This window comes from Anopheles arabiensis, chromosome 2 (assembly GCF_016920715.1).
Source record: "Anopheles arabiensis isolate DONGOLA chromosome 2, AaraD3, whole genome shotgun sequence".
NCBI classification, from domain to species: domain Eukaryota; kingdom Metazoa; phylum Arthropoda; class Insecta; order Diptera; family Culicidae; genus Anopheles; species Anopheles arabiensis.
In genome coordinates, this window is record NC_053517.1 from 79352177 (window position 1) to 79379969 (window position 27793).

The 27793-nt window shown below is 44.3% G+C and overlaps 2 protein-coding genes across 7 annotated transcripts; both read right to left on the minus strand.

Annotated features, from left to right (window-relative positions):
- Positions 1-283: 283 nt before the first annotated feature.
- Positions 284-21025, minus strand: LOC120893991 (voltage-dependent calcium channel subunit alpha-2/delta-3). Of its 6 annotated transcripts, XM_040296274.1 has the most exons (21): positions 19940-21025; positions 19760-19841; positions 19266-19370; positions 14769-15878; positions 14555-14695; positions 12971-13054; positions 12324-12380; positions 10510-10590; positions 10367-10441; positions 10177-10281; positions 10008-10079; positions 9722-9924; positions 9493-9641; positions 8219-8260; positions 6661-6760; positions 6019-6057; positions 5587-5697; positions 4855-5513; positions 3653-3857; positions 3377-3578; positions 284-3310 (listed from the first exon to the last, which is right to left on the minus strand). In XM_040296274.1, the coding sequence occupies exons 1-21, from the start codon at positions 20056-20058 to the stop codon at positions 3179-3181; spliced, it is 3873 nt and encodes a 1290-aa protein (XP_040152208.1). In that variant the 5' UTR covers positions 20059-21025; the 3' UTR covers positions 284-3178. The 6 variants fall into 6 exon arrangements, with proteins under 6 accessions (XP_040152208.1, XP_040152211.1, XP_040152210.1 ...); XM_040296277.1 differs by lacking the exon at positions 12324-12380 and having other exon boundaries at positions 19940-21024; XM_040296276.1 differs by lacking the exon at positions 8219-8260 and having other exon boundaries at positions 19940-21024.
- A 5333-nt stretch (positions 21026-26358) lies between these two features.
- On the minus strand, positions 26359-27471 carry LOC120896882. Its single transcript, XM_040301386.1, has 2 exons — positions 26592-27471; positions 26359-26523 (listed from the first exon to the last, which is right to left on the minus strand). Exons 1-2 carry the CDS (start codon positions 27083-27085, stop codon positions 26394-26396), a joined length of 624 nt encoding a protein of 207 aa, XP_040157320.1. The 5' UTR covers positions 27086-27471; the 3' UTR covers positions 26359-26393.
- Positions 27472-27793: the final 322 nt, after the last annotated feature.

Below are 27793 nucleotides of genomic sequence, written 5' to 3' on the forward strand. Positions count from 1 at the left end.
TGTGTTTATCACAGATTTATTTTATTACCAAAAAATTGCATTTGAAAAAACCGAACCGAAATGGATTTTCTTTTATGATGATTTCCCGCCCAACCAACACGCGCGCGCAAAAGTATTCTTTAGTTGTTTTTTCTTTCCTTTTTACTAGTTTTGTTTTCTTCTTTTGCGTTCTGCTGCTAATAGATGTGTGTGTTTGTTTGTGTAATTTGCTGTTTGTTCAGTGTCATTTTGTCAAGTGTGATTTGTTTTGTAAGTTATTTCCCTTTATGTTTTTCTTTTTTTCTTTTTAGCTATTATGATTGAAGTATGGGAACATTTCTTTTTTTGTTTGTTCTAAACGTTCTTTTATCGCTTTCACTCTCTTTCTTTACTATACAACACATTCTGCGTGTATGTGTGTATGTCTGGATTTGTCGTGTGTAAGTTTTGTGTGAGGATAAATTTGTGTATATGTGTGTCTTTGAGAGAGAAATGCAATTAAATTTGCTTTCTGCGGTAGCAGCAGAGGAGTTGGTTGGTTCGATTGGTTCTCCTACACCGCAATACGCTCGCCAAAACTAGGAAACAATATCAAATGTTGATGGATTTTTGTTGTTTTGTTTGGATTCACTAAGCTAGCCGTCTGCTTGCGACCTTCCTAATGCCGGGTTCTCTAGCCGGTGATCTTCGATCTGCATTGCGATAGTAATAGCGGACATTGTAAAGAGTTTTCTTGTTTGTTGGTTGCTTTTTTTTGTTAATTTTTGTTTGTTGTTCTGATGATCAACTTTTTTGTTTTAATTTCATTTACCATATCACTTTCCCAATATGGTTATCCTAGTGCCATTTGCTACTATCAAAAAGAATCAGCTTCAACATCGCTCTTTTATACGCTCTTTTATCTTTTCTTTACGTTATCAACAGTCAAAGCAATTTTTCTCTTTCTTTCTTTTTTTCTATTTTTCCGCCTCTTGTTCGGTTTGGTGATTAGTTTACAATTGCTAAGAAAACAAACCAAACGATCCCTTCTTACTGGTACACCCTCTTGCATGGCTTTGTCTAGGCAAAAAGGATAATATATTAACGGATACTTTTGGTATCCTTCTGCGTCTGTTTCTTTGTTTGTTTTCCTTATCCTTCGCATTAGCACCTCCTCCGCCTCACAACAACTTGGAGAGGTAGGCTCTCTTACGTAGGCATGGTTCAATAGGCTGACGGGCAAAACAGGCTGACGGGCAAGGAAAGCATTACCCCTGTCTGGTTTCTTTTTATTTATAGTAAATGTAGCTCGTTTATGGCACGAAGATGGCGTACGTTCTTCGCATGGTTGTGTGTGTGTATGTGTTCGATTTTACAATTATTTACGGTAAATGCTTTCGTTACGCACAAAATTGCAGGCGAATGGCGGATGAGGAAGGCAGAGGAAAACAGATAGTGTGACACTGTACACGTGGGGAGCCAACAACCGCCGCCGGGTCAGTCCCGTCTCCGGGGCGGGAAAGTTCGCTTCAGCTGGAGTATGCGAGCATGAAAAGCGATTGTTACTGTAGTTGAATAAAATTCTTCACTAGAAATAACGTAAAAAAGTGTGACCGCGCTCCGCTGCTCACTGCCCTTTCCGTTCCGTGTGGACCGGGCAGACACAGGAGCGGGTTGTTGGGCATGTTTTTTCGGTATGCTTCAAGTAGATAAATTGTAAGTATTTATGGTAAGTAGTATTAATAGCAAATTCGTAACTAGATATATTCAACTCCGTCTGTTCGCCCTGTCGACGGTTCGATGCACGATCGTAATGGAGCGCTTGGGATCGATCCCGTGCCCATCATTTATGCAGCCAAAAAACCACTCAGTAACCGAACGGCGGACTAGTAGTAAGGAATGGAGAGCAATAAAAACAATCTCAACAACTAACTGAATCAAGACCTCTGTTTAACAAATTCTATTCTCATGTTCTATCTGATTTTCTACCTCGCTCCTTCGCCACCTTACATCTAGTGATAACAGAATGGATAAAGCAATCGTCGTGTTGCGAATCGTTCGTTAGAAAGTGATAAGAAACTGTGCTGTCACATTTCGTATAGGAATCGTAACAAAGAGCAAACTTGTGGCGCCATTTTTGGCCAAAATGGTAGCACAAACCTGTTTATCCTGCAAATTACTTGTTGTAAGATTTTTCTTTTTCGTGAGTTCACCTCTCGTTTGTTTCTTTAAGGTCTGTGTTCGCTGTAACAATGACTTTTGCCCCACTCGCTGTCCTGTTTTCGGGTACTGTTGTCTGCGTTTTGTAGAAAGAGAAAAGCAAAACGGATTACGACAAAAATGCTATGCCTGTCGTATGTGTGTTGTTTTTAAACTTATATGTAGTTTTACATCTCTTTTCTTTTCGTTTCGATTCTACATTTTGATCCGGTTTTAAAGGGGTTTCCTTGTGGGTGTGTGTGTGTTTTCGCTTGGTTTTGAGTTTCTTTTTTACTAAAGTACATTCTTGGTTCAATGAACGGGAGCGCGCCGAAACCAACAAACCGGGAACCACCGGATTGCTTCTGCATCTTCAATAAATTCTTTGGCTAACTGTCCTTTCGATAGTTTCACAACAAAATCTCTTCGTGTCCATTCCCCTAAAATGGTAACAAAAATGGTTTAAACCGATTGGTTGCGACTATGCATTGTGCTATTAAGTTGTTCACGCTCAAACGATATTCTCTACCCGAATGTGTTACACGATCACGAAAGAATAGATTATAAATTGTCATGAAGACATCGACATCTTGCCTTTAAGTGTACGTGGAACGAAAACTGTACTAAAAATTGACACTAAAGCAGCTACTAACGATGAGTCCGTATAACAGTTGATAGTATAACAGTTGGAATCAATAGATTGAAACTAGAGTTAACCACTAATAAAATCCCAAGGAATGTAACACACAATCTTCCGTAAACAGAACGATCAACCCATTCTCCTCGCATATCCTCACAATAATATCTCTCCCTTCCCAACCCTGCAACCACGTTCCCGTTTGCTGGTTTGTCGCCTGACCCGTTGATTTGTTTTTTTTTTTTGCAGTATGCGGTTCTTCCTGTATACGAATTGCTCCACCCGGTTGCTCCGTCGCTACACCGTCTACGGTACGGTGGAAAGGAAACCCGAACCGGAAAAAAGGGAACGCTATTGGGCAGTACGCGCTCACGAAGACGCGTCTCAGAGGTAAGCGAAGAGGGCGCCGGCAGTGTACCGCCGCCCGATGCACTGGCCGAACGCTAGCAGGGCAAGCAGCAAAGCAACATTTAGCCTCGGTATGCTACCGTTACCGCACAGCTCAATCACACTTTCCTGTGGATGAAGCAATGGAGAATTAGTTTTTCGTTTCACATCCAAACGCACCACACTGCTACTTACATTTGCGTGCTTGTTGATGCAGGTGAGCGGCCTTCGGCGCGGCAGCGGATCGCTCCGGGCTTTGTGGCAGGCGAGCGAAGCATTGTAATCGTGCTCCACCGGCCACGTCGACAGCTGTGGCACGTGGGTGGGCAGTGGGCAGAGCGTGTCCAGCACGAGCAGCAGCAGATTGCTGGACGGAATCGGCAGCACCACGTAGGGACTGCAAATAAACAGGACAGGAGTACAGGTGAGCTTGGCTGTTGCTGTGGTTAAAGATCGGGCGTTACTACGTACCGTTCGCACTGATGGGCCTCCTTCGTGTACACCGACGGATCGACGTCCATGTTCAGCTCGTACAGCGTGATCACGTGATCGCACGGCTCGGGACGGGTACGGTTGATCAGCACCTTGTTAAACTCGGGCTCCTTGTACCGGTTCAGCGTTGGATCGTCGAGATCGCCCAGCTCGGGCACCACATCATACGCTCCGGTGTCGTACACTGCGTAAAAAAAAGAACGTCATGAGCGGTTTCCCTTCCCCAGTGCTGCAAAATGTCATGAGCATCACGAGATGTTCACCAACGAAAACAATGAACATAGCCGTGGTAGCTTGATGCTCATTGCTGATACTCAATGAAAGTGCATCGTGACATGCCGAACGCGACATGCGAATTTTTGAGTCCAACGCGATACTCTGACTGACAAGCTTAGCTTAATGCCTGCGCAAGCATAATCATGATTTTCATGATTTCAACATAATCAACACTCATGACTGAAACCAAGCTCAAATCAGCTCACGTACACAACTGAGATGATCAGACGTGAGACTCAAACAGTTGGAGGACCAATCACATGCTTGGTGACATTTTGTGTAGCACCCAACTCTTGGTCACTCACTTGGTCACGATATTTTCTATGGGTGATAATCACGACATTCTTGGAATATACTTGGCGTGTGGTCCCAACCAACAAAATGAGCACTCGTTCTCGCTCTGTCTGCTTGAATTGTCTGCCGGGGTAAACAGAGTAAGAAAACATGCTTAGTTTGTTTCTTGGAACCTCTCGCAAGTACCGCATATCTCTCATGATGATGATGATCACCGACAGAAAATGTCACAACCAAGTGACTGACCAAGAGATGGTCGCACACAATGTCACCAAGCATGTGTTGCACCAACTGTTTGAGTTTCAACTCTGATCATCACAGTAGAGCTCCTGACCCTGACATGATTTAGTTTCAGCCGGAATTTGTCATGACTATGTCAGTGACATTTTGCAGAACTGGTCACAGTAAAAAATAGTCATGACATAGTGAATGACCAAGCGATGGTCGCAAAAATGTCACAAAGTATGTATAGATCACACCAATCGTTCTGAGTATCACCTCTGATTATCACAATTGAGTACGTGACGTTGACATGAATTTTGTTTTTATGACATTGACAGTGACATTTTGCAGCACTGTATATCACACCTCACTTCACCACTAACACTTACTTTCATCGTACGCCCGTGCCAGGCTGAGAAACAGCTGCATCACCACCCACACCAGGTACGAGAACGTGTTGGTCAGCAGCCACCAGAGCAATCGAAGCGGCGTCTGCAGTACCGTGCCAAGATTGATCGAACCCTTCGCCATGAAGCACACCGCCTGGTAGTCGTACACGGTCACATTGCGAAAGATGCTGTCGTCCAGCAGGCGCTGCATGAAGGCGGGCTTCACCTCGCCGAAGAAGGCGCCCGTCTCCTGCAGCTGCTCGCTGATCACCACGAACCCGTTGTTGTCGATCACGTAGCACTGGTAGTCGCCGGTGAAGCAGGTCTTCTCGCACCGCGGATCCCCGTGGCCGCACTGGCTGGTAATGTTCTTGAACAGCGTGTACAGCGCCGAGTGGTGAAACTGGAAGCCGACCACCGCGACCGGCGCTTCGCGCGCCCCGTCCGCGTGGAAAATCGCATGGCTGGCGGTGACGAGCGTGTCGTTCCGGTTGCCCGCATCGAACGGTACCGAGTAGACGAAGCTGTTCCGATCGCTATCGTCCTTACCGTTCTCGCCGTCCGCACCCTTCCGGTTGCGGTTGCTGTAGTACAGCTCTACCGCCCGCTTGTACCACACCTCGTCGATCGCTCGGTTGTGCGTTTCGCTAAAATCGGGTCTGAAACATAACAAGGAGGAATAGTAGCATAATAGATAGGAATTGTTTCCTTGCATGAGGGCGCATTCCTTACTCGGCTTGTTTCGATTCGTCCGCACCGGTGGCGTACTCCTGCCATCGCGTTAGCCCTGAGTGCGTGGCCAGAAAAGAGACGGTGATGCCAAAGCGCTGCTTAAACTCGTTCCTACAAGGAGGGAAAATGACGTATTAATATTCTGGTACAAAACATTACAAAAGGCTACAAGATCTACAGTGTACATGTGAAGTATATCGTCTGAAAATAGTTACACGTTTTACGATGCTTATTAGAAATTTTAAATTATGTTTACATGTTTTACAGTAAACTAATTGCTGATACTATTTTTCTAATAAGCAACGCAAACTTTTAATTACAAACTGCTTGCAAATTGCAGTAAGAATCATCTCAAAACGTATCGTCTTCTCTTCTCGCTCGCAGCAAAAGCCTGCACACTATACTGCCTTTCAATGTGATCCCTTAAATTACCTTGGCAGCAAACCCATCAATACAGCGATAGGACTTGGACTGTTCCGTTCGAACGTTAAATGAAGGCAATTGTACACGAAAGGGTATGTGTGACAGAAGCAGGGGTGAATGGTGGTGGTGTTTTATTGTGTATTTATATATATTCGATAGCAGAAAGAGAAGCATCCGGTGCATTAAATAGTAATAATTAGTAGCGACAAATGGGGATGAAAATAAGGGTGAATATTTTGATTTGATTTGTTTTTTACACACAACGATCATATACATTATTTTACCCAACAATCGTAGCGGAAATGGTTTCGTTTTGTTACGGGGGAATGATTAATGTTAGTGCAGAGGAGAGAAATGTTCAAAAATAATCGAGGAAAATGGGAGGAAAAAAGAATTTGTGCGTTAATATGTTATATATTTGGTGTTTGTTTTTATTACACTGTGTAATAAAGTGAGCAAGAAATACTTTAAAACAAAACAAAAAATACTAAAGCAAATGGTACGCTTTCCACAATGCAAAAATGAAAAAAACAGAAGCAAAACAAATCAACAAAAAAGTACCATTAAAAAAGGATATCTAAATACAGTTTGCTGTACAAGCTGTAGAACTGAAAACGCAAGAGAAATAAGAACAATGCTTCCAACACTTACCCTTTCTCGTCCTTGTTTCCGCCGCTCCCGCTAACGTTCTTCGAGAACCATTCCGTTACCTTTGCGTCGTAGACGAGCGCTTGCATCAAACCGCGATCGCCTGTAGAACGAGAAATGGGAAAAGTGGCCCAGTGTAAACATTGGCAATCAGCAAAGAAGGTCGCAAACGGCGTCAAAGTGACAAAAAAACTTTAATTTACAACAAAAAAATACACACATATACACATACGGACAAACGCTATGGTGGGGAAAGGTCTATATAAAATTGTGTGACTCAGTGACTCAGTGAAAGAACGGAACGAAAGGTCGAAAGTGCAGTGAGGTGAATTATTAAAAATAAATGACAAAAAAACCAAAAAAACTCTATAAAACCAAAACTTCTCCACTGCTGCACGTGCTTTGTGAACTGTACAGGGTGCGTTTGAGTAGGGGTGGAAAACAAAACTGACAATGGTGCGCTCACTCACTCACACAAAATGCACAAACGATCAAAAACGGATCAGAACAGAGAAATAACGCGACAGCGACAGTGGAAGGAGTGGAAAACGGTGAAAAGAGGTAGATGCAGATACAGCTTTTAGGTAAGAAAAACAAGGTGATTAAAAAAAAAACACACATCTAGTTCGGTGGTGAGGTTGGACTACTGTACATCACATCACAGCAAGGTGCTTTTCACGAGGGCGTGTGTCGTGGAGAGTGCCGTAGAAAACGTGTGCTGCTAACTATCATTCCACAAACTCTGGCAACGACCTCCCTAGCGAAGGCGACAAGGTACGGTGGTGTAAACGAGACGGTGCAACAAGAGTTAACGAGTGTGTGTGTGTCTTGGGTGAAGGTGGAAGGTGAAACTACAGAACACAACGGGAACAACGGGAACATTACAACTATCAAGAGAAGTGGTGCACGGTTCTAGAATCACTAGTGAAAGGACCCGGATAGACGGCATGCTAGAAAAAAAAAACATCGAAATCTATCGATTGCATTTGGATTAGATAAGAAGGGTGTGTGTGCAAGTGTTATTTCGTTTCATTTGTCATTGGAAAATGCATTGCATTTTTTATTTAATTAATTTTCACTATTAAAGGACACGCCGATGATGGAGGCGCCTTGTACTTTGTAGGAAAGATCTTCAACCCAACATAATATTTAAACAATTTTGCAATGCACCAAAATTGGGAATGTTCAGATAATTTGTTATTCAATTGTATCTAATGTCTCTGGTAAATTATGAAAAGGTTTTTATCGCTCTTTAGAATACCCTAACAGTAATATAACTAATAGGAAAAAATGCAAAAACAATATGTAATTCATTCTTCAAACCTATCCTAACCAGAAGGAAGATCTAATACGTGTTAAACTATCATCAAAACAGATCAAAATAACTCCAGAAATGCCGGAGGAGTGTTAAAAATAGTGGCTGACAGTGTTACTAAACTGATTGCATGACTGTTAGGGGGGAGCTTGGGTGTACAGTACGTGTGTGAATAAATGCTTGTGAATTCGTGCTTTTCAACTCAGGTTCCAGGCTCAAGGTGGCATAGAGCTCGGTTTTACTCACAGTAATAATAGTCCTTATCTGGCAATTTGCCCGTTATATTAGCTGCACACGGGGTTTTACGGTCGACGATAGTAGTGACGCAAAAAAAAGATAATAGGTTTGAATATGTTGGAACCATTAGCAAAGAACAGTTGGCAGTACATCACAGCACAGTGAAAACGACGGCAACAATCGACACAGTGCATCGAAACGAAAGATAGAGCGAGAGAAAGAGAGAGAGTGGGATTTAGGTGTGCGAATGCCAACGTGGTGAGTGTAAGTACACAATTCAGACAGAAAGATGTCGAGTAGGTGCAAACAACACACACAGACACAGACAGAGGAAAGGACAACACGGATGCACAGAAAAGGCGAACGGCATTCGAAACAGATGACACAGTTAGACGAGTGAGGAGCATTGGCGCACAAGATGTACGTTTTACAGGTGACCGATCGCACGATCGGGTAGAAGCAGGTAGAAGATGGTGGATGGTTTTGTTTGGTTGTTTGCAACGACAGAGGCACAGTAGTAGAATGGCACACACACACATCGAGTGAGGTTGCGAAGGAAACCGACGGATGATGGCGGATGATGATTGTTGGTGGTTTTGGTAAGTAGAGGCGTCACGAGTTCCATTGAAACCGTGAACCGGAAACGTGAAGAGGTGTGTGGCAAGAGAGAAGAGAAAAGAACCGAGAAAAAAAGAAAGAAAGAAAGCACAATTTAATATTACACAGTTTTTGAGAGCGCATAACAGAAGGGATGACGTGGAGTTCACCCAAGATGAATGGGAGGCATCAAATTAGCTCTAAACGATTCTAAGAAGGGGTACGAAAACATCGCTTTGACACAGAATTACCGAACACAAAATGAATGAATGCGTAGTGGGAAAATGTGACAATGTTCAATTAAAATTGATCGATGAATGTCTCATCAGGTAGGACTTAAACAGAAATATAAAACAGTGAATGAAACGAAACAGTGACTACATGGGGACCACATGAAGGACCCATGAAAGAGAGCGAACGGAGCGAAAACAAACGTAAACCTATCAACGAAAATAGGCAGATATACAGAGAGAAAGAGAAAGAAAAGAAGAAGAAAAAACACAACCAGCCGGCAGAAAAGAAACACAGAAAACTGACATCGATTCCGAAATGGGCTAGAAACGACAGAGCAGAGAGCGCGACGCCTGAAGCGCTACGCCCGAAATCACAACCACCAAGCACTAGATGTGGATGCGATCAACACAGAAAACATGGCAGCACAAGCACACACACACACACACACTTACAGAACATGGCATGTTCCGGTGGGGGCGGTGTGCGGTTTGACGGCCACTTCCAGCCACCGAGCTTCATGCGCTCGAGGAAATGCTTCAGCTCCAGCTCCGGCGTGGCGAACGTTTCGTTCGGGTGTTCGTTTAAATATTTACAGTACACCCTGTGGAAGAGGAGGCAAAGCAAAGAGCCATTAGTAGCTTGAAAGATACTGCAGAACCTCACGAGCCGACTACTACTTACCAATCCGGATGGATTTTCCAATTGTTGCCGGTGAAGAAGCTGGCCACGTTGCTGCCTTTCGCGTGAATACGGTGGATCTCGTCCTCCGTGCGTATCTGCAGCCGATTGAGCCCGTACGTCTCGGGATACGTGACCACCAGCGTGAACGGGGTGTTCTTGATCGGTGTCCAGTAGTACTGGCGCTTCGTACGCGATACCCGTTTCTGTGGAAAGTTTTCGAGGGGGACAATTTAGTTTTAGACTGCGAACATTGAGGGTTGGTAGTACGCATGGGAAAAATACATACCATCTCATCAAAGTGGTACTTCACCCGTATCCACTTGGCTCCAGTCGACTGATTAATGATAGATTCACGCATCTGTAGCAAAAATACAACCAGGATAGTGTTATTAGTTTCATTTTTTTAATTGAAAATAAATAATGATATTCAAAAACACAAATGTTATGACACTCACGTTAAGCAGTTGGTTGTTAAACTCTCGTGGCCCTTGGTCGTCATCGGTCAACTCGACCTCGATCATGTCGACCGTGTTGTAGGCTGGCTTGAGAATATCTTGAAACTGAAAGCGATTGCACATAAAGCATGTTTATTTACTTTCCAACTGTTCCGGTACCGCCACAATGCACCAAAAACGCGATACTTACAACTGGACGGAAGTCAGGATGCGTGAGGATGTAGCCATTGTTGGTAACAATGAAGGCGTATCCATTTACACCAAGCTGACAAAAGACGAAAAAACAGGCATTTAGTTAAACTTTGTACTAAATATCGCATCGTTCGTACGTACCAGGTGAGGTTTAAGGTATTTTTTAATTTCCGCTATTGGCACATCGGCTCCAGCCACACCGAGTATGTTGGCCACCCGCGTCTGCGTGGGATTCAGAACAAAGTTAGTTTAGCATTTGCAACATTACATTGTTTTAGTACTTTTGTTGTTGTTGTTGTTACTCAGAATGTACTAGCACGGTTTTACTACATTCTACATTCTTCAGATGTTTAAAATAGGGACTACGTGTTTACTGCTGGTAAAAAAACCACGAACGATGAACGATGTAATGAATACTTTATCTGTTAATGTTTTTCTAAAGTGAAGAAAAAACTCTATAAATCGAGTGCCATGAAAATTGAAAAACAAAACCCAAACGATTCAAAAATATTAATTAAAACTGTTCTACAAGTGAGATTGAATTCTATGATAAAATTGAACCGTAACGTAACACGCATGACAAAAAGGGATGAGGAGAATGATATTGCTGACAGTTGTGTTATTTATATGAAAAAGATGAATGTGAATAGAAGAATGAAATAGAAATAAAAGATAAAAATCAAACAGCTAAGTGCATAATATGAATAACTAAGAACTATGAACGCAACAAAACTAATCGTAACAAATATTGAAAATTAATTAAGTTTCATTGTAAAGTAACAAATAAAACATTGTTTTAAGACAGCGGCAAAACGTAACCACTTGTGCTACATCGCGTCATTTAATTGTAGCTTTTAGACGCGCGAATAAAGCGCCATCTATGAGCATCAGATTAAAATTAATTTGTGTACTCCAATGACACTACTGATGATTTATTTGAAAAACCAAACGATTGACATATCCTGCTGTAAAACCAATTGTTAGAATCATCGAAGAGAAGTAAACTAGAACTAAAAATAACCTAATAGCACATCAACAGCATACTAAACAATAATGAGTGTAAACTAGTGTGAGTCGAAGATCGTCCAGCCCACAAACTGCTGGCAATGGTGGGACTGTTCGGAAGGGTGTTGTCGGTCTGGAAAAAAACGGATAGGATCGGGGCGAAAGGACAAACTCATTCTCAACGCTTTACCTCTAGTAACGGTCAAACTTTACGCACGCTTTCACGCACACGCACACATACAGAATAGAAACGCAGCACGCAGGCATGAAACGACATGATCACTGAAAACTACTCAAAGATTATAATGTTAAACCATACCTATAGCTATAGCTTGTTAGAGCTTCAACCGTTTTCCCACTAGGTGGTTAATGTTTAGTACAACCGTTTTAGAACAATTACTCTTTTTTTAATGCAGCAGGTTCGTTGTTTATTGCTCTATGCGTATGGATTTAGTAAACGTCAACTCCAGTAACCGTTTAAAACTGTAACTAAGGTTCTGTTCGATTATACAGTACTAAAGTATCTAGGTGTGAAGAAAACAACGTGACTATACTCTCTAGCGAATACACACTAGACTAACAGTTCGCTGCAACTGCAACGGTTTACTGAGCAGTACGTTAGACAGGTGGAATGTATAGATTAAGTAGATATATAAGTACAAATTACTCGCAGTACTGTCTGCGCTTATGTTCCTAGTAAAACTGCTTTCAAACAACGCAACTAGGGATATTTCAAATGTAAGAATGTATGTAAGAAGTAACAAGGGATGGAACCTCAAATCAACTATACGGGTTGGATCTGCATACTGCCAACTGGTAACACTCAGTAACGTATCCGATATACAACTCTCTCTCTTTGTCTCTGCAAATCTCTAGAGTTTGCACGTACAATACAGTGAACTAGTTTAGTGTGTGTGACTGTGGCTACAGAGAAGCCTAGCGGTAAGTACCTCGCGAGTGATCGTCACCCAGTATGCCTCGTTCATCAGTATATCTTCGGTGATGTTCTTCACGTGTAGGGGTTGGGTTAAGAATCAATGAGTAAGGTTAATATATCCAGAGCGATACACCATCATCCCAGCGACAACGTGTTCGATTTGGGTGGACAAATAACGATAAGCGACGGTGGGTTATGTACGCAATAGACCCCATAGATTCATCGTTCGAGTGTGAGAAGTAAAAAGGCACAGAAAAATCATTAAAGGTAAACGTCATAATATTACAATAAGTAGATTAAAGTAAGGAACCCAACAAAATGTTGCACGAAAAGAAGCACAAACAAGAGCAATCAAAGGTGGTGTAACTGTAAAGAAAGGCTTGGAAACTGATTATTAAACAAAAAACGAGAAAATGTGGATGGAACGAAGCAAAAAGTGGATGGTATAATAAGCAAAAAGTGATTTAAATTGTAGAATTCGATCAGAAGCGATCAGCAGAAGGGAATCAAGTTGATTCTCTGCCTCAACCAAACGGCGGGAATGGATGATTATCTTCTGGATGTGAGTATAGTTTACCTTTCCTGTTCATAGATGACATCTATGTAACATTACCTGCAATCGAATCTAGACGGTTGCTTACTTGACGATACTACACTTACCGCATTCTCTCGGCGATCAAACACCGGCACCGAGACGGTCGTCATGAAGTTGTACTTCTGAGTGTTCGAGTACGGGTCCTGGTTCTGAAAAAGTATGCATATTAAACAATCATTAAAATTCAAAAACAGAGCTAAATGGCGGTGTTATAAAAATAATAAAAAAAGAAAAATCCCTAAATTTTCCCCTAGAGGGCTCTGGACACCTAGTTCTTAGTACAATTAACAGATTTTATTTATTTATTTATTTATTTATTTATTTATTTATTTATTTATTTATTTATTTATTTATTTATTTATTTATTTATTTATTTATTTATTTATTTATTTATTTATTTATTTATTTATTTATTTATTTATTTATTTATTTATTTATTTATTTATTATTGTCCAACGGATACAGTTTGATCCAAAAGAACACTTCCAACCCTTACTCCTACAACTTACAAAAGCTTTAACCTAACTAACCCTAATCTGACCTAGTAATTGACCCAAGCCGGTTTTTAAAACAATCTACACTGAGATTGAAGTCAAAATGTTGGTAGTTTTTGTTGAAGCTCCTACAGACATGTGTAATGGGTTCGTAATCTGCATAACGTGATCTTGAGCGCGGTAAGCGAAAGAATAGACCAGTTCTAATAATTCTTTCAGGTGAATTAATATTCAAGTTCGCCAGTAAAGATGGAGCATCAATCGCACTTCGCATCAATCGCATCAATCTTGAATGATAATCTGGCATCTCACCACGCCAACGAAGATGCCGAAGAGCTAAACGAGTAAAACGTCTCTGAACAGATTCAATTGTTTGAATCCATACACGGGAACTCGGATTCCAAGTAACGCTATTGAATTCGAGTGTAGGTCTAACGATCGCAGCATATATAGCCTTTAAACACATAGGGTCAGTAAATTCATTTGCTTGTCTGATTAAGAAACTTAGCATCTTATTAGCTTTGTTCAAAGTATTTAAATAGTGGTCATGGAAGGTTGGTTTATGATCGAGCAAGGTACCGAGATCGCAGACTTTGTACCGTTTTTCTAACACTTTTCCACAGATTTTAGAGTCATATTTCAATGGACATAATTTACGAGTAAAACTAATACAGTAACATTTGTCTATCGAGAGATATTATTGCGAACACACCACTTGTAGAACTGGCTTGCTGAAGAAAGTCATTAATAAATAAAATAAATAAAAGCGGCTCCTAGGTTGCTATCTTGGAGGACACCGAAAGTGCTTGCAAAACTATTAGAGAAAGTAATATGAAGTAAGATCTGAACCACTGAATTAAGTCAACACCGATTCCTAATCATAATCATCAGAGTATGATTAACGCGGTCGAATGCTGCTTTAAAATCCGTATAAATCACGTCTGTTTGGAGATCGGAGTCCATTCCTTTAAAGCATTCAGATGTGACCTAATCCAGGGTTGGTCGAAATAGACCTTTGCGGATAATAAATCTTTTGAATTACTATTCCCCGAATTCTAAAGATTTCAGACTAGACAAGTACACGATTAGAACGACCTCCTGGGTACTATGACCTATGCATTAATCAACAACAAATTAAGCTCCAACACTACTCACCATGCGTTGCTTCATGATCATGCGCCGATGTTGCTCTTCCGGCGAGTAGAACAGCACCCGATTTTTGCGATAATCGATGAAGCGTTCCTTCTGCTCGGCTCGCTCCTTAATCTCCCATAGCCAGTCGGTCATTTTGGGATCCTAAAAGTAAGCGAACAAACATAGAAACACTGCACGTTGGCACGCTTCAGGCGATCTCTCTCCACAGGCCTACCTCAACGTCCGCATATATCTCCGACCAAACCACCGGATGTTCGCGCTTGTTCAGCACCAGCGGTCGCGCAATGACCGGTATATAGTTCAGCACTTCCTCCCGCACCTCCGCCATCGTGCTGAGATGCACGTAGTAGCCCTGATTGCGACACGCCATCTCCTTGATCTCCTTCACGTCCGCCACCTCGCGCCCGATCAGGTACGTAAACACGCGCACCGGTATGAACGGAAGCTCCTTCCAATTAAACTGCTCGAACACCTCGTCGAAGCTGTATGGAACACCATCCGAGACCAACATGATCGCTTGGTTGCACCGGGCCCCGTTGCGGGTTTCCCGGAACTGTTCCAGCAGCTCGAACGCCCTCGTGAGGGCGGCTGAAACGTTAGCGATCTCATTGGTCTCTATGTTGTCCATACCGAGCTTCAGCTCGCGAATGTTGCCCATGTTGGCCTGCACGAGCGTGTCGCGAAAGCACGGCACCACTTCCGCCACCTCTTCCGAGAAGGTGAAAATGTTGACGTAGTCGTTCGGTCCGAGCGTGTCGAGGATGTTCGAGACGACGTGCTTGGCAATGTCCTTCCGCTGGCCCGTCATCGAGCCGGAGCTGTCCACGAGGATCAGCATGTCCTTCGGGCTGTTTGCCGCCTCGATGTACCAGGAGCGCAGCCTGCAGTCGTACAGGTCGACCGGGTCCTGCTCCCACTTGGTCGCCGGGAACTGGCGCAGGAAGCCGCTCGAGCTGCCAAAGTACTGCCACGTCAGCGTCGGGTCGCCGATGTAGTTGTTGTAGAAGATGGAGTCGAGCGCCTCGGACCACTTGATCGCCTTGATCACCTCGGTCGCCCGGTCGTACACGTTCGTCGGCACGTGCACCGAGCTGACCGTCGTGTTGACGGCCTCGTTGAAGAAATGGCGCTTCTTCGTCAACACGATCTCCTTCGGCGGTATCGGCGTGGTAATGTCGGCCGGGTCCTCGTCGATCATCGGTATCGGCGTGGTGATGATTTCGCCCGGCTCGATCATCTGCTTCGCGTTGTAGTACTGAAAGCTTTGGTTCACCGGCTCCTCGTCGAACGATATGGCAGTGTTCTCTGCCGTATCCATGATGCGCTACGGACGGGGAAAGGTGAATACAAGGTGGACAATTAGTGATCACTCGAGTGAATCAGTTTGTTATAATTATTTTTAAAAAGAGTAGATATAAATACACAAAAAAGCGCTTTAAATAGGTAATAGATACAAGTACTTTGACCCTTAATTACTGACGATTGTAACGCTCCGATAACCATCATAACGAGGAAATATGACTGTAAGCGAACTGTGAGTGTAATTGGCAGCAACCCAATCGAATATAGCTGTGAATTAGTTTTTCCAAACAAAAAATATGCTACAATTCCATTTTCATATGCTGTTCATTTCTCTAAATTCCTTGCTGGCCACTGATCTTTATTACAATTTCTTGTTTTGTCACGTTTCCAACACCCCTCTCAGGAACGCTTTCTCGGGCGAATGTTGAACTGTGCCACCGTGCACAGCACCTGCCGATTCTTCGCCCTGCCCGTCGTCTTTATCTCCCAAAAGGTGCTTCCAACCCCCGGCAGATAGTTGCTCAGCTCGTCGGTAATGACATGCTCGGTCACGTTGTACACACCCTTCCGGAACGGGCACAGCGGCTTCGGGCTGACTACGGCGTAGTGCTTCGCGTATGTCGCCTCATTAGCCGCCAGCCAGGCACAGATATCGTTGTGGCTGATCGGGCCCAAAAACGTCCGACAGCTGGCCGGTTCCTGCAGGTTGTCGCACTGCTTCACCGTTATCTCCACCGACCAACCGTTGGGAAAGTCTTCGCGAAGCACCACCTCGCCGGCTGCGCTCGAGTGGGTACGGTTGTACGACCCGATGCGCATGTCGGGCATAAAGATGGGCAGTTCCTCCTGACCGGGGCACTGGCCAAACCGCTTGGGGATAACTCTTCGGGCGCCGAAACCGTTCAAAAGGGATGCACCATCGAACATTCGCAGCACATCAGCTTGGGCCGGAAACACGAGCTGAAGCAGCAGCAGCAGCAAACTAAATGACCACGGCACGTTAGAGCGCATGCTGGCTGTTGACTGCGCGGAATGATTCGAACGAATGGTGCGAACGGCACCGAAAGTAACACTCTTGTGCCATGGAAAATGCGGCTCAGCACCGGACGCAGTGTTTTAGGCGCCTTTTAATATGCAATTAAATGCTATTTTGGTTATAATTGCGCTTGGAAAGGGAGGGTTTAGAACAAAAATCAAAAAAAATTGGTAAAAAAAACGTCGTTGAGGGGGAATATTCTTTTTAATTTAGAAAATTCGAGTCGTCTTAAAGGTCATCGTTGATCTATTAAGATTTCATATTGAAATGCTACTGAGAAGCATTCATTTGATTAATTTGCTGTTGTTTTTAGCCTTATTTTTGCAATTAAGTTTATTGTAGCAATTAAATTTCAATACTAGATATTCGCTACATTTGCAGTACTCATTCTTTTGGAATTTGATGGCTTTAGATATATTTGTTTAAAAAATTATTGAATTTTTTACATTAGGTCGTCTTGCTGAATTTTACTAAAGCCGGCCACTTCTGATAATTAAATCGAATTATGATGTATTTCAATGAAGCAACATATAAGAAAAAGGGTGAACACGTATTTGAGAATCATTCTAGCATGATATCTGTCAATTTGTGAACATATTTTAAATCGTGCACCTGCTAGTGAACATACAGCTGTTGAATAAACGACACCGCTGCTTTAAAGCATAACAAAATTATGAAAATTAAAAAACAAATCATTTCCTCATTGACGAACACCCTAACGGGGGTATATGGGGCACAGAAGATCCATGACTTATTGTTATTCTGCTATTAATTGTTATGTGACATGTGCCAGCAAATTATCCATGCAAGTTATGACTAATAGTCATGGACCATGGACCAGTTACTGGTGCAAAACATAGACAATTGGCAAGAAATAGAACGTTGAATCGCCATAAATGATTTTATTCCACGCACGGCGCTGATGAGATTATCTCCCATGCTACCGTTAGCGATCTCATTCGTCTATATGTTTAATAAATAAATCACATAAATCCGTTTAAATTTACAGGGTTTCCCATGATTTATTGGTCGTTTCCCAGAATTTTTTGGTTCAATTGTATTGATATCCAATCAGACGAAACCAATAAATTATGCGAACAAATCAAAAAATCTATGGGATACAATGAATAAATCGTGGACGAGCCCAAAAGAATTATGGGAACCGACCAATAAATCGTGGGAAACCCTGTATGTTAAATAAACATAAATCCGATGCATTTTGCATGTTGGTACGTTGAGATCTGAACAGAAGTTCTATATGGTTTTAAAGATCAACGTTTGAAAGCAGACTGTCGACTTGATGGAGAAAACGCCCTGAACAATGGCCTGTAGTACAATTACCAGTCCATCCTACATCAAAATCGCGTGGTTGAGCGTGAGTCCTAAAGTGAAATCTGAAACTTTCTTTCCTTAAGCCTGAAGCAATCTCATCTGCTTGGGCAAATGCTTTCAGTAAAGTCTTATTTTCTGCATTCTACGATTGGTTAGAAGCGGCGCTTAAAAATCTCAAAATTAACGGCAGAGCAAATAGTCGTCGCAAACGACAATGACACTCCTTATTAAGTAAACCTGTTGAATTTTAGCCATTTTCTAAAAGCGTTACCCATATCAAGCTTTGTCTTTTCTATATAAAATGTCTAACTAGGTCGTAAATTCCAAAACTGTTCAAAGCAAAAGAGAATCATTGACGTCGTTTTGATAAAAAACATGAATGTTGACTAGTTGTCTGTACAAATTGTGGTGAAATACGGATGTAATGTAAGACCTCCACAAATTTAATGATCGCTGTGCTTGTATTTGGTATAGTTTTTTAGCTTTTTTGCAAATCCTAATCTACTTTTCTCTATATAAATACAGTTTTAGTCAAATGTGTGCAAAAACACATAATTTCAACTTTATATTTTGGTATTTATTTTAGTGTTTTTAGGTGTAGCAAGTCGGTTACCGTGACAATTCAAAACATGTTAGTACGTTGGATTTCGTACAGTAGCGTGTATCGAATAATTGCTGCACGTCTCGTAAAGGGTTTTCTATCAACCTCGAAACGAATATTCAACGCTTGCAGTTAACCGAATAGTACAACTCATACATATAGCTTTACTGTCCAGCGTCAGTCAGTATTGAAATCAATAGTCAATGATGCCCTTCCATTCGCTATATTCGCAAGCCCTACTTCAATTACCAGTATCATCACGTAAGCATCTGAATGGCCTAGAGCCTTTTAGTCGGCCCGATTTTTAGGCGCTCTGATGTCACCATTGTCTGTGTTCAAAATTGGTACTTTAACAAATTAAAATCAATAAGAGGTAGACTTCGTGTGGACCGTATTTTAGGGAATATTTTTTTTAAGAAGCTTTTGTTTTAAATCCTTACCTTCACGGCGCTCACTTTCGCATCCATCATGTACTTGAGATCCTTGGCCATCTCTTCCACGATTTTTGCTCCATTTTTGTTAACTACCTGCGCTTGTTTAAAACTCTGCGGGAGAGAAAGAGGTAATAGGGATAATGAAAACATCGTACAAAGAATTAGCCACACAGAAGATGTTGCTTCGGCAAACGTAGATAACGGATGAATCTGGTCCGGTGTCCACGGTGTCACGGTACACACACAGCCAACTTGTCCTGTTCGGTGTAGTAGCACGTGTGCGTGCGCCTCCACCTCCGTCTCCACTCACTAAAAATCGATACACTCAGGAGGTGTCAGATTCGGTGTCCCTCCGTCCCACTCTGGCGCTCTGGTCATCATCGGTATGATTGCTCATAAATTGGGAATACCCATGGCACGGACACTCCAGACCACCAGATTCATCCCTCACCAACGTGCGAAACAGCTGACAACAACCGCGAGTCAGTCCGAGTACGTACCTCTTCCACCTCCTTTCTTCTCGTTATAAAATCCCCCAAATGCCACAGCTCACCGCCCAGTTTGGCCGCCCAGGCTTGGACACTGGAATGGAAACAAAAGAGCGTGCCCCGAGGACGCGGGTATTACGGGCCGCTGCGCCTACTTCACAACCCAGCCTACTGGGCCTACTGCCTACTTACACGTTGTACTTGATTGTTGTCGTCGGCTCATCGGCACTGCGGGTAATCGAGATGGCAAAGAACAGCAGAAACGTGAACGCTAGTATCCCGCAGCTACTTCTGCCGCCCGTGTACAACATCGTCGCCGATGGACGCGCACTGGTATCTCGGACGGTCCGAAATCTTGTGTTCTAGGCGCACACCAGGACCAACCACAGGCCCTTTGTGCTGGCGTGGCGTGCTGGTTTGTGTCTGCTGTTTGACGGCTGCTACAACGGGCGGACGGGCGTGGGGAAGGCTTCGCTTTTTACTGTCCCTCGTGTAGGCTGGCAAACGGTGGGCCGAAGCTCACGGGCAGCAACACATTCGAGGACGGTGGCCAGCGTTATCCAGCGACGGGGGCAACTGGCACGCACGAACAGCACCGCCGAAAAGCAACGAAGGAACGATGAAGTAATTTTCCAGGCCACACACACACTCACACACACAGAAACACACACGTTGAAGTATGCTTCTTTTGGGGACTGGCGCAGGAGTGGTTGGAGCTGTGCTTGAGCTACAATTTTCACTACAACTCTACCGAATTTCCAATCACAAACCAATCACACAATTAATGAACTAACTACGCATACACACACACAGGGAACTCCAAAAAAACGGGACTCCTTTGTACGGGGAGCTTGCAGGATTTTTCGCCCGTTTTTTTTCCTTTCACTGCTACACACACCTTTCTCCCACCCCGCACGCGCACTCTCTCACTCTCTCTCCCTAACAAAATCGTAACAGAAACAGAAACTTCCCGACCACCGCAAATACCCGCACAGCACCACTAGCACTAGCAACTAGCTCCGTTCGCAAACGATTCCAACGCACACTTTCCAACGCACTCGGCATTCACCATTGTCCGACCACAGTGCGACAACAAAAACGCCACCCAGCACAGGTCCGCGGAGAAAGGAAAAGGCCCCCTGGTCGTTTTCAACCCGTTCAGCAGCAAACTGCAACAATGGCGTCCATCTTTTTCTTTGCCCTGGCGATGGTGAAAAGCCCAATATCGTTTCCCGTTTTTCCGTGTGTGCGCGTGTGTGTGTGCGTTTGTGGAGCAGATTTGACAGCAGGCCAGACACACCAGAAGGAAAATCTGAAGTTTCTCGATTCTCGGTCGGTCCTGCGCACTGCTGCACGGCCAACTGCCAAAATTGACACCACGAACCGAGGTGGAGGCGATGGGTGCTTTCCGTCGGAGAAGCTGCTGGGGGACACGGTTCAGGAACATTGGCACATGGCGCGCAGGTAAACAATCAACACGTGGCTCAACACGGTGGCGGGAAAAAGGCGCGCGCGCGCGCTCGCGCACAACCCACCCGTCACAGCACGTGCACGCTTGCGGATGACAACAACGTAGCGGGGGAGGGGGAAGGGGAGTCTTCGATTTTGCGTACTACCAAGAGGAAGGGGAGAGGTTCGATTCCGATGTTGTTTACATTTTGTACGACAACGCAACGCAGGGCTTGCGCAGGGTCGAATTCGGGTTAGTAGGGATGCCGAACGGTGCCAACCAGGCTGCAGGACGACAGGGATCGCGGAGAAGCGAAGGCACGGACGATTAAACTTGTTGCTGCCCCGAGCGCTGCTCGATAAGCTGCTCGATTTTGGGACATTTGAAGAAAATGCTTTTTGCTCGATTCCATTTAAATTCTTGGAGAATTGATGCAAGAAAACGGTTATCCTCAGAGCGATCCTGCGCTACAAGTACGGCTGTTCAAACAACGCACAGCGTAACAAAGAACGTAGTAGCCACAGCAACGCTTGTCGTCAACGGCAAAACGAGTTCAAACGCTGCGTGGTTTCGTTGTGCCTTCTACCGACAAAATGCCGGTAGCGGTCCGTTTGGTGGAATTTTCGGCCGCCCTTACCCTGTTTCTGCTAGTGTCCAGTGCGGGCTTTTTGCTGTACTGTGCGGAAAAAATCATCGTCTGCACTTTGCTGCTTTCGGAGGTAAGGCGCTATATCGAACCTGCCAACTGTACAGCACAATTAATGCCGTGTACCTTTTACCTACCACTAACTCTTACAGCCTCTGATCGAACTGTTGCTGCTAATTATGGCCGGCTTTCAGTATGCGTTTCTGTGGTGTGCCGCCCAAATGTACGTCATAGTGAACTACCTTGCCGGTTGTGATGCGGTCGTACCAAACGTTCTGAAATGAGCAGCAAAAATCCCCTTGCACAGTTGTTCAAAATTGTGATGTGTAATAAAATTTTATTTCATTGCTAAAAAACGCCAAATTTCACTGTACGGGAAGAATTTCTCTCAGGGCCGTTTCCGAGACGCGCTTGACCGTCTCCGACACCAGGGCGGCGAACGAATCATTTCGAAAAAACTGTAAACAAAACCAACGTTTGCGTTGTTGTTTGGGTGAGTTAAACACTGATCACATCACTCAGCAAAAGGACGCACCTACCAGCAAACCGATGATGACGACCGTTGGCCAAAACAGCAGGGACATGATGCGGAAGGCCATGCTCATTACGAAGTAGAACAGCGCCACGCCACAAGCGAAAAAGACCATCGACAGCATATCGACGGACTGGAGCCACTCGGTGAGCACGGTCATGTCGAACATTTCGGCTAGGTGGTTCTGTAAGCAAATTAATTTTGTTCAATCGTTAATTTTGTTCAATGAGAGGCGCTTACCGAAACTTACCCAAACTGCAGTCTCTTCCATTTAGAATTTGGAGTTGCTTTTTTCCAAATGTAGATGGTGAAATAAGCAAATAGTTTGCTAGCAGAGTAACAACAGTAAGGACAGCAATGGTTACTGCTTTTAAACGATCTCTTTAAACAAGGTGCATAATCGGTTTTATCGAGGGGAGGGAGCATCTATAACAGTTCATCTTTCAAGCAATTTTTACAATCGCAGAAGGCTTTCCGGTGGTACAGAATCAGCACCAAGCATTTATCAGAAAATGATTTTTTTAAATTTCCCAGACTTTTTCAGGAATATTTTAGCTTAAGTGTAAACGACCCTCTTTCTCTCTCTCTCTTGTTGTCCTGCTCACGATAGAGCAAGTTGATGTGATATGGCTCGGTCAACAATCATCCTGCATGATGCTCGGTCCTGCAGCCTCTCATCCATCCAGACACCCGATTTCCGACAGGTCTCGCTTTACCTGGTCCAGCCATCGAATTCTCTATGCTCCCCAGCGCCTTATGCCGAACTGGGGATCGCTTTCGAACACCTTCTTGGTGGGACATGAGTCCGGCATCCTCATGACATGCCCCAGCCATCGTATCCTGCCAGCCTTCGCCACCGTCAGGATGCTCGATTCGCCGTACAGCTCAGCAAGCTCGTGGTTCATCCTTCTTCTCCACGCTCCATGCTCGAACACACCGCTCGGATGGTCCAGGATTCGTGTCCGTAGAGGACCACCGGGCGAATCAATGTGCGATATATCTGACATTTTGTGCGGGCTCGAAGTCTTCTGGATCTCAGCAGTCGGTAAAGCCCATAATATGCACGATTCCCCTGCACAAAGCGTTTCCGGGTTTAGCTGCTGATGTCGTTGTCCGAAGTAACGACCGTTCCGAGATAGCGGAACACCTTTACTACCTCGAGATTGTTGCCGTCAACTAAAACACTGCCTCCCAGATGATCTGAGTCACCGGCAAGCAGGTACTTCGTCTTCGTCGCATTAATTCTCAATCCAATTCGTGCTGCTTCGCGTTTGAGTCGGGTGTACGCCTCACACACCTTCGCTATTGTCCTGCCGATGATGTCGATGTCATCCCTGAAGCCAAGAAATTGGTGAGACCATTAGAGGATCGTGCCACGGATGTCGTTGTCTAGACCCGCGCCTGGAATGACACCTTCCAGGGCGATGTTGAAGAGCAGACAGGAGAGTCCATCACCTTGCCTCAGACCCCTGTGAGATACGAACGATTCCGACGGCAAGTTCGATAACATTCTGGAAAAAAATCTGAAAACCCCCTCTGAATCTTTATGGTATGATAATTTCAAAATTATCTTGCAAACACATGGTGGTAGTGCTATTTTCGGTGGTAGTGCTATTTTACTCTGCGTAATTCAGACTACAAAAAATTATGTATTAGTCGATTAAATTATTATTCGATTCCAGAAACTAATGATTTTGTGTAAAGTGGCGGCTTCCTAAAGTCGGACACCTTGGACCACTTATTGGACAACTTTCTTCACTCGTCGTTGAAGACGCTCTTTTGATATGATGAAATACAACGATATGATTCTGCAAAAACATTGGCCTTGATACTTTAATAATCTCGGAAAATGATGCATACATGTAAAAAAGGATTGAAGCATTTGAGGTCCACTAAAAGTCGGACTGTCTTCATTCCAAAATTAAATCAAAGCTTCTCAATATTGGCCAAAGTGGTGCTGAAATTGTATAATTATAGTTATTAGTCATTAGTATCAGTCAACGGTGCCTTAGTACATCGTGTACGCTTTAGTTAATCTAAGTTTAGGGCACCTGTTTCGAGATTTTATATTCCCGACTATTTTTTTACAACAGTAGAATCGAAGCGTTCATTTCTGTCCAACAGGAATTCAAAGCCGCTTTAGACAAGTCTCAACTACCAGAAAACAGATATGAAACTACGAGGGAGAGGTGGATCGCTCTAAAAACAAAAATAAAATAAACTGTGCAAGAAATATACTCCCACCACGTCGTGGCAACACCATATCTGACTGGTTCGACGATGAATGCAGACAAGTGACCGAACGTAAGAATACTGCATACCGAGCAATGCGGCAACGTCCTAGAACGTGGGCATGCGCAGAGGGATACTCACGGCTCAGACGCGAAGAGTAACGAGTACACCGCTTCAAGAAGCATGCTTTGGATGAGCAGAACATGCGTGAACTCGAACAAACCAGAGAGGTGTACGGACCGACACGAAAGTTTTACCAAGCGATAGCAGGTCACCGAAACAACGTTGTACCTAAGATGGAGATCTGGTTAGTAACCAGCCAGATGTCCTCTCGTGGTGTGCTCAGTACTCTGGTGAATTACTCAACGACCAGGTTAATGAACAGCTAGAAGCGCCACTAGCACATGTGTCATGCTACTGCCATCTAACATGGATGTTGCTGAACTGGTCAAGAATGGAGCTGCACGACTAGAAAACGAGATTCATCAAATTGTTACTGAGGTGTGGGATAGCGAATCGATGCCTTGTGATTGGAATCTCGGCATCATCTACCCCATATACAAGAAGGGAGATAGGTTGGACTGCAACAACTACAAGGGTATTACGGTGTTGAATACCGCCTATAAAATATTCTCCCTGATCCTTCAGGATCGCCTTGTCCCGCACGTCGAAGAGATAGTAGGAAACTATCAAAGAGGATTCCGAAACGGAAAATCAACCACTGATCAGATCTTCACCATGCGGCAGATCTTGGAGAAGATGGCTGAATACAGACACGACACATACCATCTCTTCATTGACTTCAAAGCCGCATATGATAGCATAGCTAGGGTAAAACTGTATGACGCTATGAGCTCTTTTGTAATCCCGGCCAAACAATAAGGTTAGTTAAAATGACTATTACCAACGTCACTAGCCAGGTGAGGAATGTAAAACTCTCAGGACCTTTTGCTACCACCAAGGGTCTGCGCCAGGGGGACGGGCTTGCCTATCTCCTATTCACCCTGGCGCTAGAGAGGGCCATCCGTGACTCGAGGGTGGAGACTACGGGAACCATCTTCTATAAGTCAACCCAGATCCTGGCATACGCTGATGATATAGACATCATTGGTCTGCGGCTCTCCTATGTAGCAGAAGCCTACCAAGCAATCGAGCAGGCGGCAGAGAGCCTCGGATTGCAGATAAACGAGGCAATGACCAAACTGTTGGTGGCAACATTAGCAGCCCTACCAATAAATAATCCAAGCCTACGTAGGCGTGATGTGCAGATAGGTGAGCGCACTTTTGAAGTCGTCCCAGAATTCACCTATCTTGGGTCAAAGGTCAGCAACGACAATAGCATGGAAGCTGAGTTGCGCGCAAGGATGCTGGCTGCCAACCGGTCATTCTACAGCCTGAAAAAGCAGTTCATCTCAAAGAACCTGTTGCAACGGACGAAGCTAAGACTATATTGTACCTATATAGTACTTGTACTCACATACACCTCTAAGATATGGACACTGTTCAAATCTGCTTAACATTTTTAGATAATTATTTCTCAATTTTTTATGCTTCATGTTGAGTGGAATCTAAATAGTCACTTGAACGAATCAACTCACTCATGCTTACTCCGGGAGCACATCTCTAGGTAGAAGCGCACTTATAGGGTTATTGCGGCAAATTTTACATGCAGATTGCATACTTTGAGGCGTGATGCTATAAAATCTACTTTTCCAATTATTCAAACCTTTATTTTCACATTTTGTTTTCAATACATTCCAGATTCAACAATCCCGTCCTATGATAATTAGTTACGACTGCTGGAAGACTTCTTCGGCCGCACATTCAGCTGCATCACCACGCAGTACATCAAACGCTCCCGTATGCGACCCGTCATGCGTACCTCCCAATAGGTGCTGCCCGAACCGGGCAAATATCTGCGAAAAGTAAAATTCCTTAAGTAAAACCTAAAATCCCTCAATACCAGCCTTCAGGCTTCACTCACTTCACCAAACCATCGTCCACCAGCGTTGGCCCCATCACGTACGTCCCGTTCCAGAACGGACATTTCAACGGGGGCCGAAAGTTTTGCAAATACTCGCCGTACATCGTGCCCGATGCTTGCAGCAGTGCGCACCCGTCCGTATTGACGATGTTGCTCAGAAACGGGCGACAGTTGACCGTTGCCCGCATGTCGTCACACTGCTTGATCGCCACCGAGAGCCGATAGCTGGGTATGTTCTCGCGAAAGTATACCTCTCCGCTGACCACGTAGCTGGTGCGATTGTGCGCCGCAATACGCATATCCGGCACATACACGGGCAGGTTTTTCTTGCCCGCGCACTGGCCGACGCGCGTCACGAAGAGCTTCTTGCGCCCGACCGAGCCAACCGGACTGCCCACCGGTTTCAGTATGGAGAAAATGTCCTGCGCTCCATCGAGGGGGGTAAGGATGGTGGTAGCAAACAGCACGACCACTAAACAGGTGCGTCTAACCATGACGCTGACGGTGGCACGAATGAGACTAACAGATCGGTGATCGGTGGCCTTGTTCTGTAAAGTACTCTATTAACCTGCCTTATTAACCGGACTATCTTGATTTTGATCACACTAACGAGCGCCGAAATTGAGCTATACAAAAAGCAACATATCACGTTTATGTGCGGCTCATTACCGTGATTATGTTACGCCTGCGCTCTTCGCTACTGTGCGCGCTGGTGGTGGCACTGAGCGGCATACGACCGGGTGAGCCATACTTCTACAACGGCATCAAGTCCGGTCTCGAGCCGGATCTGAAGCACTCGCTGTTTCTCGACCGTGTCGGCCAGTGTCGTTGGCAGCATGATCTACCCATTTTCCTGTCCGACATGCGAATCGCACAACAGAACAACACGCACTACGTGATCAGTGGTGTGCTGCGAGTGCGGCGCAATATTACGGACGCTACGACGGGGACCGTTTCGATCGAGATCTGCCAAAATGCGACCCAGTGCCGTCCGTTTATCGATCGACCGGTGGCCATTGGAGATGTTTGTCAGTTTCTAGCCGAAAAGCGCCCCAGTTCGCTGGGGGAAGTGTTGGGACACAGTGTACCGCCACTACGTTGTCCCCTGACTAAGGGTGTGTACAGGATCAATGATGCACTGGTGGATTACAAACCGTTCCGGTAAGAATAGGTAGCAATGTTATTGCATGCACTTCATTTCT

Excerpts from the sequence above, each read along its gene's own strand:
- LOC120893991 (XM_040296274.1), bottom strand. The coding sequence starts at position 20,058 with ATGTTGTACACGGGCGGCAGAAGTAGCTGCGGGATACTAGCGTTCACG. Across the intron at positions 12,381-12,970 it reads TTGATCGCCGAGAGAATGCG|AACATCACCGAAGATATACT; the intron begins GTAAGTGTAGTA and ends CTACACGTGAAG. Across the intron at positions 5,514-5,586 it reads GACGAATCGAAACAAGCCGA|ACCCGATTTTAGCGAAACGC; the intron begins GTAAGGAATGCG and ends GTTATGTTTCAG.
- LOC120896882 (XM_040301386.1), bottom strand. The coding sequence starts at position 27,085 with ATGGTTAGACGCACCTGTTTAGTGGTCGTGCTGTTTGCTACCACCATC. Across the intron at positions 26,524-26,591 it reads GTGGACGATGGTTTGGTGAA|ATATTTGCCCGGTTCGGGCA; the intron begins GTGAGTGAAGCC and ends TACTTTTCGCAG.